The 13,232-nt window shown below is 45.1% G+C and overlaps 1 protein-coding gene across 2 annotated transcripts; it reads left to right on the top strand.

Moving 5' to 3' along the window:
- Nucleotides 1-889: 889 nt before the first annotated feature.
- Nucleotides 890-10,788, top strand: mtpn (myotrophin). 2 transcript variants are annotated; one of them, XM_062482948.1, is made up of 5 exons: nt 890-1,022; nt 1,211-1,325; nt 3,754-3,867; nt 4,842-4,925; nt 9,383-10,788. In XM_062482948.1, exons 2-5 carry the CDS (start codon nt 1,254-1,256, stop codon nt 9,467-9,469), a joined length of 357 nt encoding a protein of 118 aa, XP_062338932.1. In that variant the 5' UTR covers nt 890-1,022; nt 1,211-1,253; the 3' UTR covers nt 9,470-10,788. The 2 variants fall into 2 exon arrangements, with proteins under 2 accessions (XP_062338932.1, XP_062338931.1); XM_062482947.1 differs by lacking the exon at nt 890-1,022 and having other exon boundaries at nt 1,029-1,325.
- The last annotated feature ends 2,444 nt before the right edge of the window (nt 10,789-13,232 follow it).

Genomic DNA, 13,232 nt, shown 5'->3' with positions numbered 1-13,232 from the left:
GGGGGCTGGTAAGTGGGCATATGCATTTTCATAGTGCATGACAGGGGTGGGTAGTGGCTGGAACAAATGTAGAAGAGCCTGCAGAGAACGTGATTGAAAACTGTAAGATGGCCTCCAACATGTTGCTGTATGCTTGATTCCACACCAGCAGTGGGTAGAAGAGAGATCCGGATGTGTTTTTATTAACTTGCAGGTTTAATAGGCCTAGAATTAATTAACGGTGCCTAAATGAAAGTCAAGAAGAAGATAATGAAAATGGAAATGACTGGATGAGGCAGGATGAGGAACTGATTGTGTGGAGATGCAGGGCAATTTCCAACCAGACCGTCACCCTCAGTTGCATTGGTTGATTGAAAGAGAGACATTCTTTCAAGGAACAATAGATATGTTTTGTGTTCCCTATGCTAATGAGGCCCTCTGAAAGTTGTTTACAGTAGTGACACCAGCTGACAGCTCAGTGGCTGGAGAATGTAAATGTCTCATTTTTGGAGCAGGTTGCAATCTTGTTTAAGGATTTTATAGTGAGCTGTCTTTTTAAGGCTCCTAAAAAGGGATCCCTGTCTTGACTTTGTTGTGTCACTGTTGTGTTTTTCATTTAACTCGTTATTTTATGCATAACTGACACAAAAAATGGATAATAAAAATATATAACCTCCTTCTCATTCTCATCATCAAAAACATATAAATAATGTTATTGGAATTAATGTACGCAATTGTAGGCTATATGTTGCTCTTAAAAACAAATTGAACTTACGACTTACTGAACACACGATTATGATTTTATCTTTGGCAAAAAATGTATTTCTGATTTGCGGCCAGTTTTACATAAAGATCTTCGAAAGATTTGAAGGTTAGAGCTGATCTTGGATCTGTGCGTTGCGATGACACTGTTAACTTCCGGGTATTCGGCGGCATCGGAAATACTTCACTACAGAGAGAAAGGCGGATCCCTTCGACTATTGCTCTCTTTGAAACTTATTTTAACAAATTATACGTACCCTGTCTACACCTGCACGTGCCAGGTGTTTGTCCTTAGTTATTATTTGATTCTTGAAAGTTGTACGTTCATATTTTGCACTTGCCTATTAAGTCAGCCTTACGTCCCTGTCTGACTCGGAAAAGTTTTGTCTGCTGTGAATGTGATAGCTAGACTGCTACAGTAGTAACGTTACGTTAGCATAACTTGACAGCTGCCTTTTTTAAACAACAGGGAACTCACACTGTTGCAGCGATCTGTTGTGCAGCACAAGAAAATGGGTGATAAAGAATTGATGTGGGCCTTGAAAAATGGAGACCTGGACGAGGTGAAAACCCTTCTCGTGAAGGTAGGTTTTAATTAATTTGCAGTGGGGTGGATTATGTTCCACTAACAGTCTAGTGTTAGCGGCGTATGGCCTTGACCATGAACTACTGCTAGCACTGGCCCTACTGTAATGCCGTTAATTGCTAACTAGCTAGGTAGCTAGCTAGTCCTTGGCTGATCAGCGATTTTATGAAGTTACAATAGCGAGCGCCAAATCGATGTGTCTTGGTAGCCAGCTAGCTAGCTAGCTAGCTTGCCAATGGGCTACTGTGGAGCTGCTAAATGCTGTAGCTCTAGCTGTATTGTGCAACAGCTTGTTGAACTCCTGATTGACAAGCATCACGCTAGCTAGCCAGTCAGTTAACTACAGCAGCAAACGGAATAGTGCTAGCTAGTCTAGATAACTACGCGAAGTATAATGTAACAAACGAATGTAATTCTGACTGCATAGATGTTTACACGCTTAGCAACTAGGCTATTGCGTCCACAAACGACAGTATTGTATGCTCCTAAGCTAGTTAACGCCGGTACGTAACAACTAGCATAGCGGCCAGGCAGGGACCCAAAAAGACCTGAGGAGGGCTTAGCTACTGGACTTGCAGCTAAGGGTGGGTGGGGCAGCCTCGAGCTTTGTCTTCAGCTAGCCATCTTTTGCAACACGTCTCTTACACAGTTCAAAGATTCACCGTACGGTGTATTAAAAGATATACTCACATGCTACCCTGCAACCATTTTAGGAAGTGTTCAGCGATTGCTTTCTTTCTCAAGTAGATATATTTTCAAATATTTAGTTGCATTGACTGGGAATCTATGATGGATATTAAAGCTGTCCACGCTGCAATAATCCAGATTCAGGAAATAAGTCACAGTTACATGGCTCGGTTTGGAGGCAGAGGAGAATACGTATTGAAAACACTGGTTTTGAGGTTAAGGTAGCCTCCTTAAATACCTTTTTAATGGAGCCTCTACACCTTGAAGTAGGTATGTGGCCCAACCACCATTTATTTCAGTTCCAATTTCACATTAGCAAGCTAGGCTAAGCATTCCGTTTTGGGATGGTGACCCGTGTTTAGTACCCAACATCCATTAATAAACTAGATTGAATAGGCCTATCCTTAAGTTTGTTTTGTACAATAAATTGGGAATACCCTTCCCTCTATTCGTTATCTGTCTTGCCAACTGGATTTCATCTGATTTAATATCTGTTCGGTGACATCCGCCTTGTGAAATACCTTAATTGTGTTATAGAGACCAGCAAAATGTCACGCAAGATCAGTAGCAATCTTGCAGTCTGCATCTCTATTGATCTTGACCCTCTGATTTTAATTCCTATTTGATGGAAGGGGGAAGCTTGGTTCAGTTGTAACCATGCAATTTCTGGGATGGATTTCACATATACAGTTGCTCAAATGATTGCTCATTTGGAGGCTTTCCAACACAGCTCACAGACATTTCAAATATCTCTATGCAGATTTTTAACTAATCATATGGCCTAGCCCTTATTCATTAGCAGTAATGAAACCATTTCAATTAGCCCTCATAATCCATTCACGTGGGTCTCATAAGGGCTCCTGGAGGTAACATTTAAAAACTATTAGAAAGGGAGATGAGATTTCCATCGTCTCTAATGGATTCAGCAGGAATCGGGGAATGAACAAATGGAATCACATCTCTGTGTGTTGTCCTTGACCTTCTGGGGAGGTGGAGGTGGGGATGGAGGGTGTGCTTACTAGGGCCAGTCCTTGGGGCTCTGTTGTAGGTGATAGGGTTTTGGGTGGCCAGGTGGCTGATAATGCACTAGTGACGGGGTTGGCCTAGCTTCCATACAGGTGACTGTCAGGGAAGTAACAGTTTTCTCACAAATTGGACTTGTGAGAATTAAGTGAAGTTATTGGCAAAAAAACATACCAGGATCTCAAGAAGAATGTCTAGTGCCTTTTTTAAATCAGAGATTCCTCTAGGCTGTGTTCCAGGTGTGGCAAAGCAAGACATGTACTGTGGCGAAGTGTTCTGTTGCATCTCTGTGGCTGTGAGATCTGACCTGGCCATGAGTACGTCACAGTCAAGTCTAGCCTCGTGGCGGTAGCTCTCCCAAGCCCGTGTGTAACCCTTTCTAAACTGTGAGGATTATCCGTTCTTCTGGGGGCTTGCTGCTGCCTTTAGCAGATCTTGCAGCTGTTTGTGGGAATCAGTGGAGAAGAGAACCATGCTGTCTCTTAACAGCTACAGATCGAGATCAAGTCAACTTCAGAGCGTTGTGTGGCTCCCCTGAACACACGCACACAATATTGTGTCAAGAATCTGTTCCTCTTGTGAAATGTAGAAAAGCTGTATCAGGAAACACCAGGTGAAAGGAAGTTGTGATGACATCCATGTTGACCTCCCGGTGTGTGTGTGTCTCTTTCTCTTCATCTTTCTCACTCCCTCCCTCCCTCCCCTCCCTCCTCTAGGCGGAGGATGTTAACCGAACCCTGGAAGGAGGCAGAAAGCCACTGCACTACGCCGCTGACTGTGGCCAGGCTGAGATGCTTGAGTTTCTGCTCTCCAAGGGAGCTGACGTCAACGTAAGTCACATGACTAATAAGGGGGGGGTTACCCACTCATGCAAAGTGTTGACCATAATTTCCTTTCTGTGTATGGGTGCACTGCAACAAGGAGTAGACCAATGTGTCGTGTTCTTTCACATCCCCACCACAGTCCAACTCGTTAGACCACATATTCTGTTAGTGTTGGGCCTACAATCCTCACCAGAGGAGTGGGGGACGTGTCTTAACAAAAGAGACACCATTTAGATGTAGGCTGGCTGAACTAGTGTAGGTTTGGAGGAACTTTATGTTGAACGTTGGCAGTTATGTGTCAACATTTGCTGAAGTAATCTTTCAGTGTAGCTGTTGGTTTCTCTCATCTTGCCCTATGAATGGCTCTTGGCAATCCGATTTAAACACATTTATATTAACCTTTTTGTCCTGAAACCAGTCGGAACACGTTGAGCTCTCCTGCTGTTATGCAGAGCATACGTTGGGGGAACTCTCCCTGCAGAGCACTGTTTGTCCTCACAGCCTCTCCTGTATCTGCCCCCATCATCAACCCTCCTTTCACTCTCTCCAACATCCAGCCGTCTGGTTGTGGGGATAAAAGAAGTAAAGTAACGGGTTAGCCGCCCCCCCCTCTCCCCCCCCCCTTCCTCTTTTATGGCAAAACATTTTTCTTGAGAATGCGCCGCTCTTTTCGTTCCTGTCCGATAAGACTCAGGTTCCCCAAATGGAGAGTCAGAGATGAATCCAGTGGCAGAGTGGCCTCCTCTCACTATAATTCATTGATGTGATAAGCAGAAGGAGAGGGAGGGAAGTAAAAGCGTTCCCTCCCAGGAGTTATTTCCTCAGATAATGAGAGTGATGTGCCCTTGTGCAGGAGGCAAGAGCAGCAATGATCCACTGATGTATGTAGCCTGTCCATGCAGACATGTTATCTCTCTCTCTCTGCTCTTCTCCACCCCATCTCTCTCTCTCTCTCTCCCTACCTCTCTCTCCCCCCACAGGCTGCAGACAAACACGGCATCACTCCCCTGCTTTCTGCCACTTATGAGGGCCACCTCGCCTGCGTCAAGCTCCTGCTAGAAAAGGTACCATCGGTCTCGTACGCGCGCGCGCGCCTAACACACACACACACACACAGACACACTCTGTGCCTGTCGCTGCATGCATCACAAGCTGTGTGTGAGAAGTGACTGCTGATGAGGTAACTTGTGTCACAAAGGGCCACAAAAGAGGGCCCCAGTGGTGCCTGGCCCTCGCCTCTGTTCGGTGGAGGCTGCTGGAATGTTCCCAGACACCGCGCAGCACTCCTGTTGTTTATTTGTTTTTCAAGCCGTCTCGCTTTTGTGCTATCTCAACACTCACACCCTCGCTCTCAAACTCTTTCTCTCCTCCTTCACGCTGTTTGTCCCTTCCCGCTCATTCACTCAGGCTAGGGTAGTCTGTAAATTCATACCACCTGTCATTCACAATGCACATGCTGTAGAGAATGACGGCACCGACATACTGGTATTATCTTCTTTCATAGACTACTAGTCAACAGTACTGAGTGGGAGAAACTGAGGTGAAGGGTCCCTTTGTTTTGTCTGACTTCTCAGGAAGCTGTGATTTGTGTACTGTGATGGATGCCTAGATTTATGCCTTCCTGGCTGAATGAGCTGCATAGCTTTTCATAGATGAGACATGTCAAGGTCTGACCTACATCCTAACTTATATAACTACGGGCCTAGTCCCTGTTCTGCAGAGGCCTAGTAGATGTCCTTGGCTCAGAGAGATGGGGGTAACTGTGTGGCAGGCCACATAAAAATGACTGATGTCCCTCATTCCCTCACAGTAGACCAGAGGGGTCTGGCTACTTCTCCAAACGAGATCAAACTACTGTGAAATGAATATCCCCTTCCGTCTGTCTGTCACACTACAACACGTCCACAAAAATTATCTTTCCTGTCATTACCTTGAAATAAATGTGTCTCCTATTTCCACGGTCGACAACTTGCTCTACGATAGCCCACTTTTTCATTTCCTAAAAATTATAAACTTATTTTGTAAGTGTCTTGGATGTGTAAGGTGTGAGAGAGTAACATGGGCTGGTAATATTCCCAGTGAGTGAGCAGCTGTCTCCCTCAGCTAGGCTAAATGAGACGGGGTAAATGGACGCTCACGCTCAACGGTTCGCTGGGTCTGTCTCTGACCCTGTTCCTCCTCCTCTCCGCTCCTTCAGGGAATGTGCCCCCGGTATAGATATCTTTGGCGACGACAGCGCTGCTCCACGCTGGAGCTTCTGGCCCGTGTCGGTGGTATGCAACTGAGACTGGCACTCTCTGGAAAAAGTCCACAGTCACTAAACCTGCCAGATGGAAAATTCCTTGTTGCGACTCGTTCGTGAGTCCGAATCTTGACGCACACAATCTTGAGAACTTTCCCATGCCCATCAGTCAGATGGGAAGCCACGCTCCACCAGTGGGTTTAAGGTGAGCCGGTGTCCCAACAGACTCATCAGAGCAGGGATTAGTAATGAGCAGGACCCTGAGGCGACCCACGCTGCAGCTGCGGGGATTACAGCCGCTGAGCGCAAAGGTCACGGCTCACCCCTGGGACCGGTCCATCTCCTCACTGGCACCCGCCTCTCCCACCTCCCTGACTTTCTCCGTGAAGAGCGGAGGAACTGAAAACGTCAGCCCTGACCATTCCTCCTTTGGAGGAATTCCTCCAGATGCAAGCAAAAGTTTCTGCTCTGTTGGATGAAGTGTTTTTTGCTTATTCTGAGTCCGGAAGGTGCAATCACACCAGTGATGGGATATCGGTTTGAATTAGTTAAGCATTCATTCTGGCATATCAAGGAGAATCCACAATCAAAAGAAGCGTAGCTGCTGGGGAGCCTCCTGGGAGATGGCCTCGGACTCCTCCCGTGGACGGGCACAGTGCTTGGTGGTAAATTATGAAAGTCCTGTTTAACCCTCATTGGGACCCTGGTGGTCATTTAGAAGGAATGTAGGAGTATGGGGGTGCTGACTGGCAACCAGAGGCCGGTCACAGAAAACAAGACCTTGATTATTATGAATAAACACAGAAGAGGCCCTCCCTACGCCCTTTGCTATGAGGCAGGACTGGGAGCTGCTGATATCTGTCATACATCAGCAGCCCCCCCCCCCCCCTAACTGTTTGACTACCTTGCGCCTGAGAGATTGTAGCTTTACAGTGAAGAATGTGACCAGAAGATTTCTCATTTGGATAAGGGGTGGGACCAGTTAGAGGAAATGCGTGTCTTCCGCTCTAAATTTAGCATGCTGAACTGCACCATTAGCATGTGTGGTGGAGGTGATAAGTGTGAAGAAATATGAGTTTGACCTAAGTCGTGCTGTGTAGATATTAGCATTCACAAAGTATCTTGTGTCTTGCCCGTACTCCTACCCCTTTTTAAAATAAATTGGTTCAGTTCATGCCTTTTCTATCCTATCTATTTTTTTTTTTTGGTCTGTTACCCCTAGCTTCCTGACAAACTGTGGTTTTTCAATCTAGATCGTTCAGGAAATGACCTCCCTCCTCCCTGACCCGAGGTCTTTCCCACTTATAAATTAGATTCTTGTGATGGTGAATCTATCACCATCCTGACCACTTTCCCTATCCCTACCTTGAGTCATGCACTTCTACAGACTGTGCCGATATCTATGCCGATATCTATCGATTCCCCCCCCTCATTGGAAGTGACGTAAATATTCCTCTTTCCTTCCCTACAGCACCGGACTTGAGCCTGCAGGTCAATAGACTCCTGTAAGCATCACATTTATAACCACCCCTGAAGGGACATCCTTAGGTAATGGGTTATGTATGGGGTCCTCTCATCTTCACTCGATAATGGCATAATGATAAGTTAAACAGACACCTGGGGTGACAGGCTTAGCATTAGTTTTCTAGCATTTGACTCCATCAGCTGATTAGCTAGCACGTGTCCATCCAGGAGGATGGTCTCTGTTATGTGCATGCATACCCAGTGAGTTGTCTCATTCATGAGGCTAGTCCGGCTTAGTGTTGGTGTGGTGTGCCAGCTAGCTCGTTATTTAAGTAGTTCGTAGAGTCCGCTGCTTGGAGAATTGGGCAGTGGAGACATGGACACTTCATATGCTGAGAGAGGCATCAATGGAAGGAGAAGGTGCAACTGGAAGTGTGCCTCTCTTTAGAGCTCCCCAGGGAGTTTTAATGGGACTCAGTCTGACGCTGTCGTGCTGGGACCGTCCAGGTATAACAAGTGTTGCTAGCGAGCGAGCTCATTATACGCTACCTGTGCCTTGCGGGTGAGACAACTTGCTAACTGTGTAGCCACGCACAAGACCCTGAGCTTCTCTCCGGCTGTTGGTATGTGCTGATGGCGCCCCTTCCAGGTACTGAGGTCAAAGGCAGCCCGCTACATCGGGGTCTTCGGATATTATCAACTACTAATGACTTCCCCAGAGCTAGAGCATCCTTCCTCTTCTCAGCCTGAGGAGCTGAGAACACAAATGACCATAGACCATGTCTTCACATACCTGACTGGAATTTGGGCTTTCCTAAACCCCACCACCAAAACTTTGTGCTTTTCATTCTACTTTTATGTGAAATGGCTGCCTCAATTAGTTTAAAGTTTGAGGGCTGACTGAAATCTGGCAGTAATCCTTTCTGATGCAATTTGCACCTCCAACCTGGTCAATATTCAGCTATGCTAACGTAGGGGTTAGCCCCTAGTAATAACTGGAGAGTTCAACTTTCTGGAAACCCTTTTATCCTTAATCAGAGCTGTGTTTCTGACAGGTTAGCCATCTAGCTCGGTTTAATCCGTATGCCTGGGCTTCGCTCTGTTTCTCTTTTGACATGGCTCACAGAACCCAGTCAAACCCAAACTGGGTCAGTCCGTTTCCACTGTTGTCGCCATTTCTCCACACAACAATGAGTCTCTGCCCAGGCTCCCTAAGCCCCTCGCTAAGAGGCTAAGGCTGGCAGGCCAGACAAAGAGCCGCCTCTCTCCGGACTGTGTCTCCGTACTCCTTCTCCACTCACAACGTTGTTGTGAATGCAGCACGTCTCCCGTCTTGCCCTCCTCCCTGGCGTGTCTGCTGCATGTCTGTCCTGTTTGTAGCCCTCACGTTATCTTTGTTCTTCCTCATTCTCATTCCTTCCCAGTCTCTCCTCGTTACTCAGAGCTGTCTTGCATTCTCCGGCTGTGGACGTGTGCCTGACCTGACCGACCGACCGTCTGGCTGACCAGCCTTGATTGAGAGCTTGGCGAGGGTTAGGGGAGCATGTAGTAAACACGTACACCTGTGTGTGTGTGAGAAAAAGATGACCTCCGCCCTGCTTTGTTGAGGCAATGGCAGACCCTGGCCTTGGGTGGAAGGTTGGAGGCCAGACAGGAGACGGCACGGAGGCCAGAGGGAGGAGGCACCCTGCTGCTCTTACCTTGGCGCCTCGCTCTGGGAGAGAGGCGTCACCGAGAGGCCCGGCTACGACAACCATGCCTAACATCGATCTCTCTTCATCTCTCCTCCCTCCCTCTCTCCGCCATCCTCTGTAGGGAGCCGACAAAGAGCGGAAAGGACCGGACGGCCAGAGCGCCTTCGAAGCTGCAGAGAGTGATGCCATCAAGGCTCTCCTCAAGTGAGACGCTGGAGGAAGGGCAGAAGAGCTGGATGGATGGATGGATGGATGGACGGACGAACAGACAGACGGATAGACGCGGTGTTCCCTGGACAGCCAAGAGGCATACACACCTTTTCCCGCCCTCCAGCCTGTCTTGGCACTGCTTTTGTCTGTTTGTAGGGTTCGATTTTGAGGTTTCCTTTCATTGATTTAGATTTTTATTTTGTATGTTTATTTTATTTTCTTCCTCTTTTCACCTTGTCTTTTAGTAGTAATTGAATTGAATGGATGGACTTATTATCATGTTTCCCTTAGGGACCAAACACTGAGGGACATAAGCCACACCTGGACCTGAAAACAGCACTCTTAACAAAAAGAAAACGAGAAAAACAAGCTTAGTACTTCAGTTTCACAGCTCTGCGCGCAGTACTTTTTCTTAGCAAGAAGAAACTGATTCAATAGTAATTCAACAATGTGTTTTTGTTTGGGGTTTTTTCCACAGCAATATTAAAGTTGTCGTATGGCCCTCTGGTTGTAGTTATGCAAACATCAGCTATAGATACCTTAGATTAGGAAAATAAGATGGTTGAAAAGATTCCATTATCTCATGTATGTGGCCTCCTCTTTTCCACTGTAGTGTGTGTTGAACAGACCGGCTCACTATTATTATTATTATTATTATAATTGATTTTAAGAGTTTGTCTGGTGAGGGTTGGTCATAATTTATTTCCCAAGGCAACCTAACTGCTTTACATATCACACTAGTGAGTTCATGATCACCAAGGTTACTATAGTAGCATATAACCACATCCCCACTTGACCAATCGCCATGTTGGCAAATTAAAATAAAGAAATCAATGTTGTGATATTGCGCCATCCGTTCTTGAAACATTTTCTGTCCAGATAAATGACTTGAAAACATCACAGAGACGATAAAAGGCAGGGCATTTTCGAGGATGCATTTATTTCTCTTTTGAGTGAATTTGTTTTGAACGCTGCTCTGGTATGAAATCCTCGGTCGCTGCTGCCTGTCTGTTTTTGTACTAGGTGAATCTGGCAGGTTCTGAAAAGTGAGGTTTTTGGATCAAGGTTTGAAACTGCGGATTGAGAGGCTGAGGGAGTCATCGTCATCCTCTCACTCTGGGTTTGATTAGTATTGCCTGCTCTGCTGCATGTCACAAATGCCTCTGCTTCTAAGCTTTTCAAGACATGACCACTCAATTGGTTTGCTTTCAGATTAATGACAACGCAAAGAAAAAAAAACTAATAGCAATTTCTTCTCTCTGACATCGTTGTGATGAAAAGTCTGCAAAAACTGAAATAAATTTTAAAAAAATTAAAATGAAGTGTTGTGTTCTGTCTGATTACATTTGAAAGATGTGTGTGTTTCACAGAACCGTGGAGGATGAGTGTGTGATTTCCTTTCAATACCCAAAAATCAAAGTCAACTGTGCCTGTGCTTTATAAATTCCCACGTCACACATACCAGGCTGTGTGACTGTACCTGCAGATCCATACCTGCATCTTTCTAAGGCGACCTCCATATTAATGATGCATTATTACTTGTCGTCTTTAAACTCCCCAGTCCTTCCCAGCTGTGTCGGAGCCTACAGCTCAGTGTTTGGTGTCTAGAATGAATAACAAGCAGCAGTCATTGATTCCTCATTATGCTGTCTGGTGCTCGGAGTGATGAACGTTATTAGGTTTAAAAAAAAAAAAAAGCTCCAGCTCACTGCTGTAGTGTATTGCTTCATAGAATGGCCTCGGGAACAATGCTAGTGTCCGCTCCTTCCTACAATGACAAACACTACCTTCATATTTACAAGAATTGGTATGTGTCTGATGCTAGTGGTGGGTGTGGATCAATTCAGTTTACTGCAGCCTAAATCGTTCACAGTAATGTAGTTATGTGAATATGTAGCAAAACAAGAATTCTACCCTCAACCCACATCAAATGACAAAACATTCAACAGAAACCGATCATGAAAAATTTACACACCATTGTTTTAACAAAATATCACTAGTAGTCACCTTGTGACTGAATTATGAAGACAATTTTTCAGCTAGAAAGATACTGCCTCAGAAAATAACTAAACAATAAATGATTTTGAAAATTGCAGCTGCCCCCACTGCCGTTCAGGTGCTGCCTTTAGGACTGCACCAGGCCAGTAGGCAGCTGTGTTTCAGAGCCGACAGCTGTCAGTGCATCATGACAAATAGCAGAGTTTTCAGAAAAGGCTTTTTTTTTAATCGACAGTGGCAAGCCTCGATAAGACAGCTGTTTTGTACGGAGGGGTAGAACAAAAGGTATCGATTTTCAACAACCTTGACATCTTAGTGTTTGATCCACCCTGTGTTCTCAATAGAAATGTAACGCCTGTTGTAATCTGGATCAACAGAACTGATGTCTTATTCAGAGCTACACCTGCTTACGATCCGATCCAACAATCAAGCTATGTGTGTTTAGTGTTTTGGTTTACTTCTTAACCCTCGTGTTATCTTCGGGTCATTCTGACCCATCAGTCATTGTGACCCACCGTCGTATTGCGACAAATTTACCTCATAAAAAAACAAAGTGAAGCATTTTCTTTTAACTGTCGGGCTGTCTCAGACCCCCCACATTGGAATGGTTAAAAGAAAATTATTTGTATTTGTTTTTGTATTGGGTAAAATTGGGTAAACACAACAATGGTTCGTTATGAACCTTTGGGTCATGTGACCCGAAGGCAGCACGAGGGTTAATTGTCGGATGTCACTCTCCCTTGATTTTTTAAATTATTTTTTATTATCTGTCTCTGTAAGAGATTAGGAAATCTGACTGGGTGGGATAATCTCAATCTGCATTACACAGCACTTACAAGCTACTACGACCTCACTGGAAAGATAGATTCTCACACAAAACCATTTACTTTAAAATGCGTTTGTAATGATTGGTTCACCAACCACCAACCCTGCACTAAGTTAGCACCCACTGCCTGACATTGGCACCCAGACTCAATTGTAGAATGAGCTTCTGTTCTGGAGCCTGACAATCAGTTGCTTGTTGGTTTACCAGTCATCTGGCCTATAATGCTCTGCACAATGATGTCATTATAAAGACTCACAAAACTGTATGTGAATGTGAGTGAATTATACAGTAACTGGTCCTTTCTGTTTGGAGATGGTAAATGAGGTGAGTTTCAATGGTGTAGGACTGTAGTCTTTTTAATGCGGCCTGGCTGTGAAGCGTCTTTGCCAGGATGGTAAGGCTTGTTAGGCAGACAAACTCTCACTCTCCTCTCCATGTCTGATGTCTGTATCCTGTCTTCGAGTAGAATAAAGACAAATAAATTATAGCAAATAAACATTCCACAGCTGTGAAGCATTAAGATAAACTCAAACAGTCTGGTTTTCTGTTTTCCCTTCTCTTTCTTCCTCTCTTCCTTTCTTACTCCCTCTCTCTTTCTCTGATTGGTGCCTTTGCGATTAAAAATGTACTACAGCCAGGTTTTGAAAAATGGACAGCAACCGATGATTGGCAGGGACACTCTCAGCATATAAAGCACCTCATTTTCCCTTTGTCTTTGCCAAGCCAGCAAATAGTATTGATGTTGTTGGAAGAAAACCTATGATTTCGACATATGATAAACATGAAAGGAATTTGTCTCCACGTTTTCATTTAGTTGCTAAATTGCATTTTCTCTGCAGGTACGTGCTACCAGACGGCTTTCAAGTCTGTTTGTTTAGAATAGAAAGCCTCTGCTTATACCTGTGTGTTAACCAATGAGCTGAACTTTGTCACACTC

This window comes from Osmerus eperlanus, chromosome 17 (assembly GCF_963692335.1).
Source record: "Osmerus eperlanus chromosome 17, fOsmEpe2.1, whole genome shotgun sequence".
Classification (NCBI taxonomy): Eukaryota; Metazoa; Chordata; class Actinopteri; order Osmeriformes; family Osmeridae; genus Osmerus; species Osmerus eperlanus.
This window is presented reverse-complemented; position numbering and strand designations above follow the sequence as displayed.

Coding starts and splice junctions, on each gene's coding strand:
- mtpn (XM_062482948.1), top strand. CDS start 1,254: ATGGGTGATAAAGAATTGATGTGGGCCTTGAAAAATGGAGACCTGGAC. Junction 1,326..3,753: donor TGAAAACCCTTCTCGTGAAG/GTAGGTTTTAAT, acceptor TCCCTCCTCTAG/GCGGAGGATGTTAACCGAAC. Junction 4,926..9,382: donor TCAAGCTCCTGCTAGAAAAG/GTACCATCGGTC, acceptor CATCCTCTGTAG/GGAGCCGACAAAGAGCGGAA.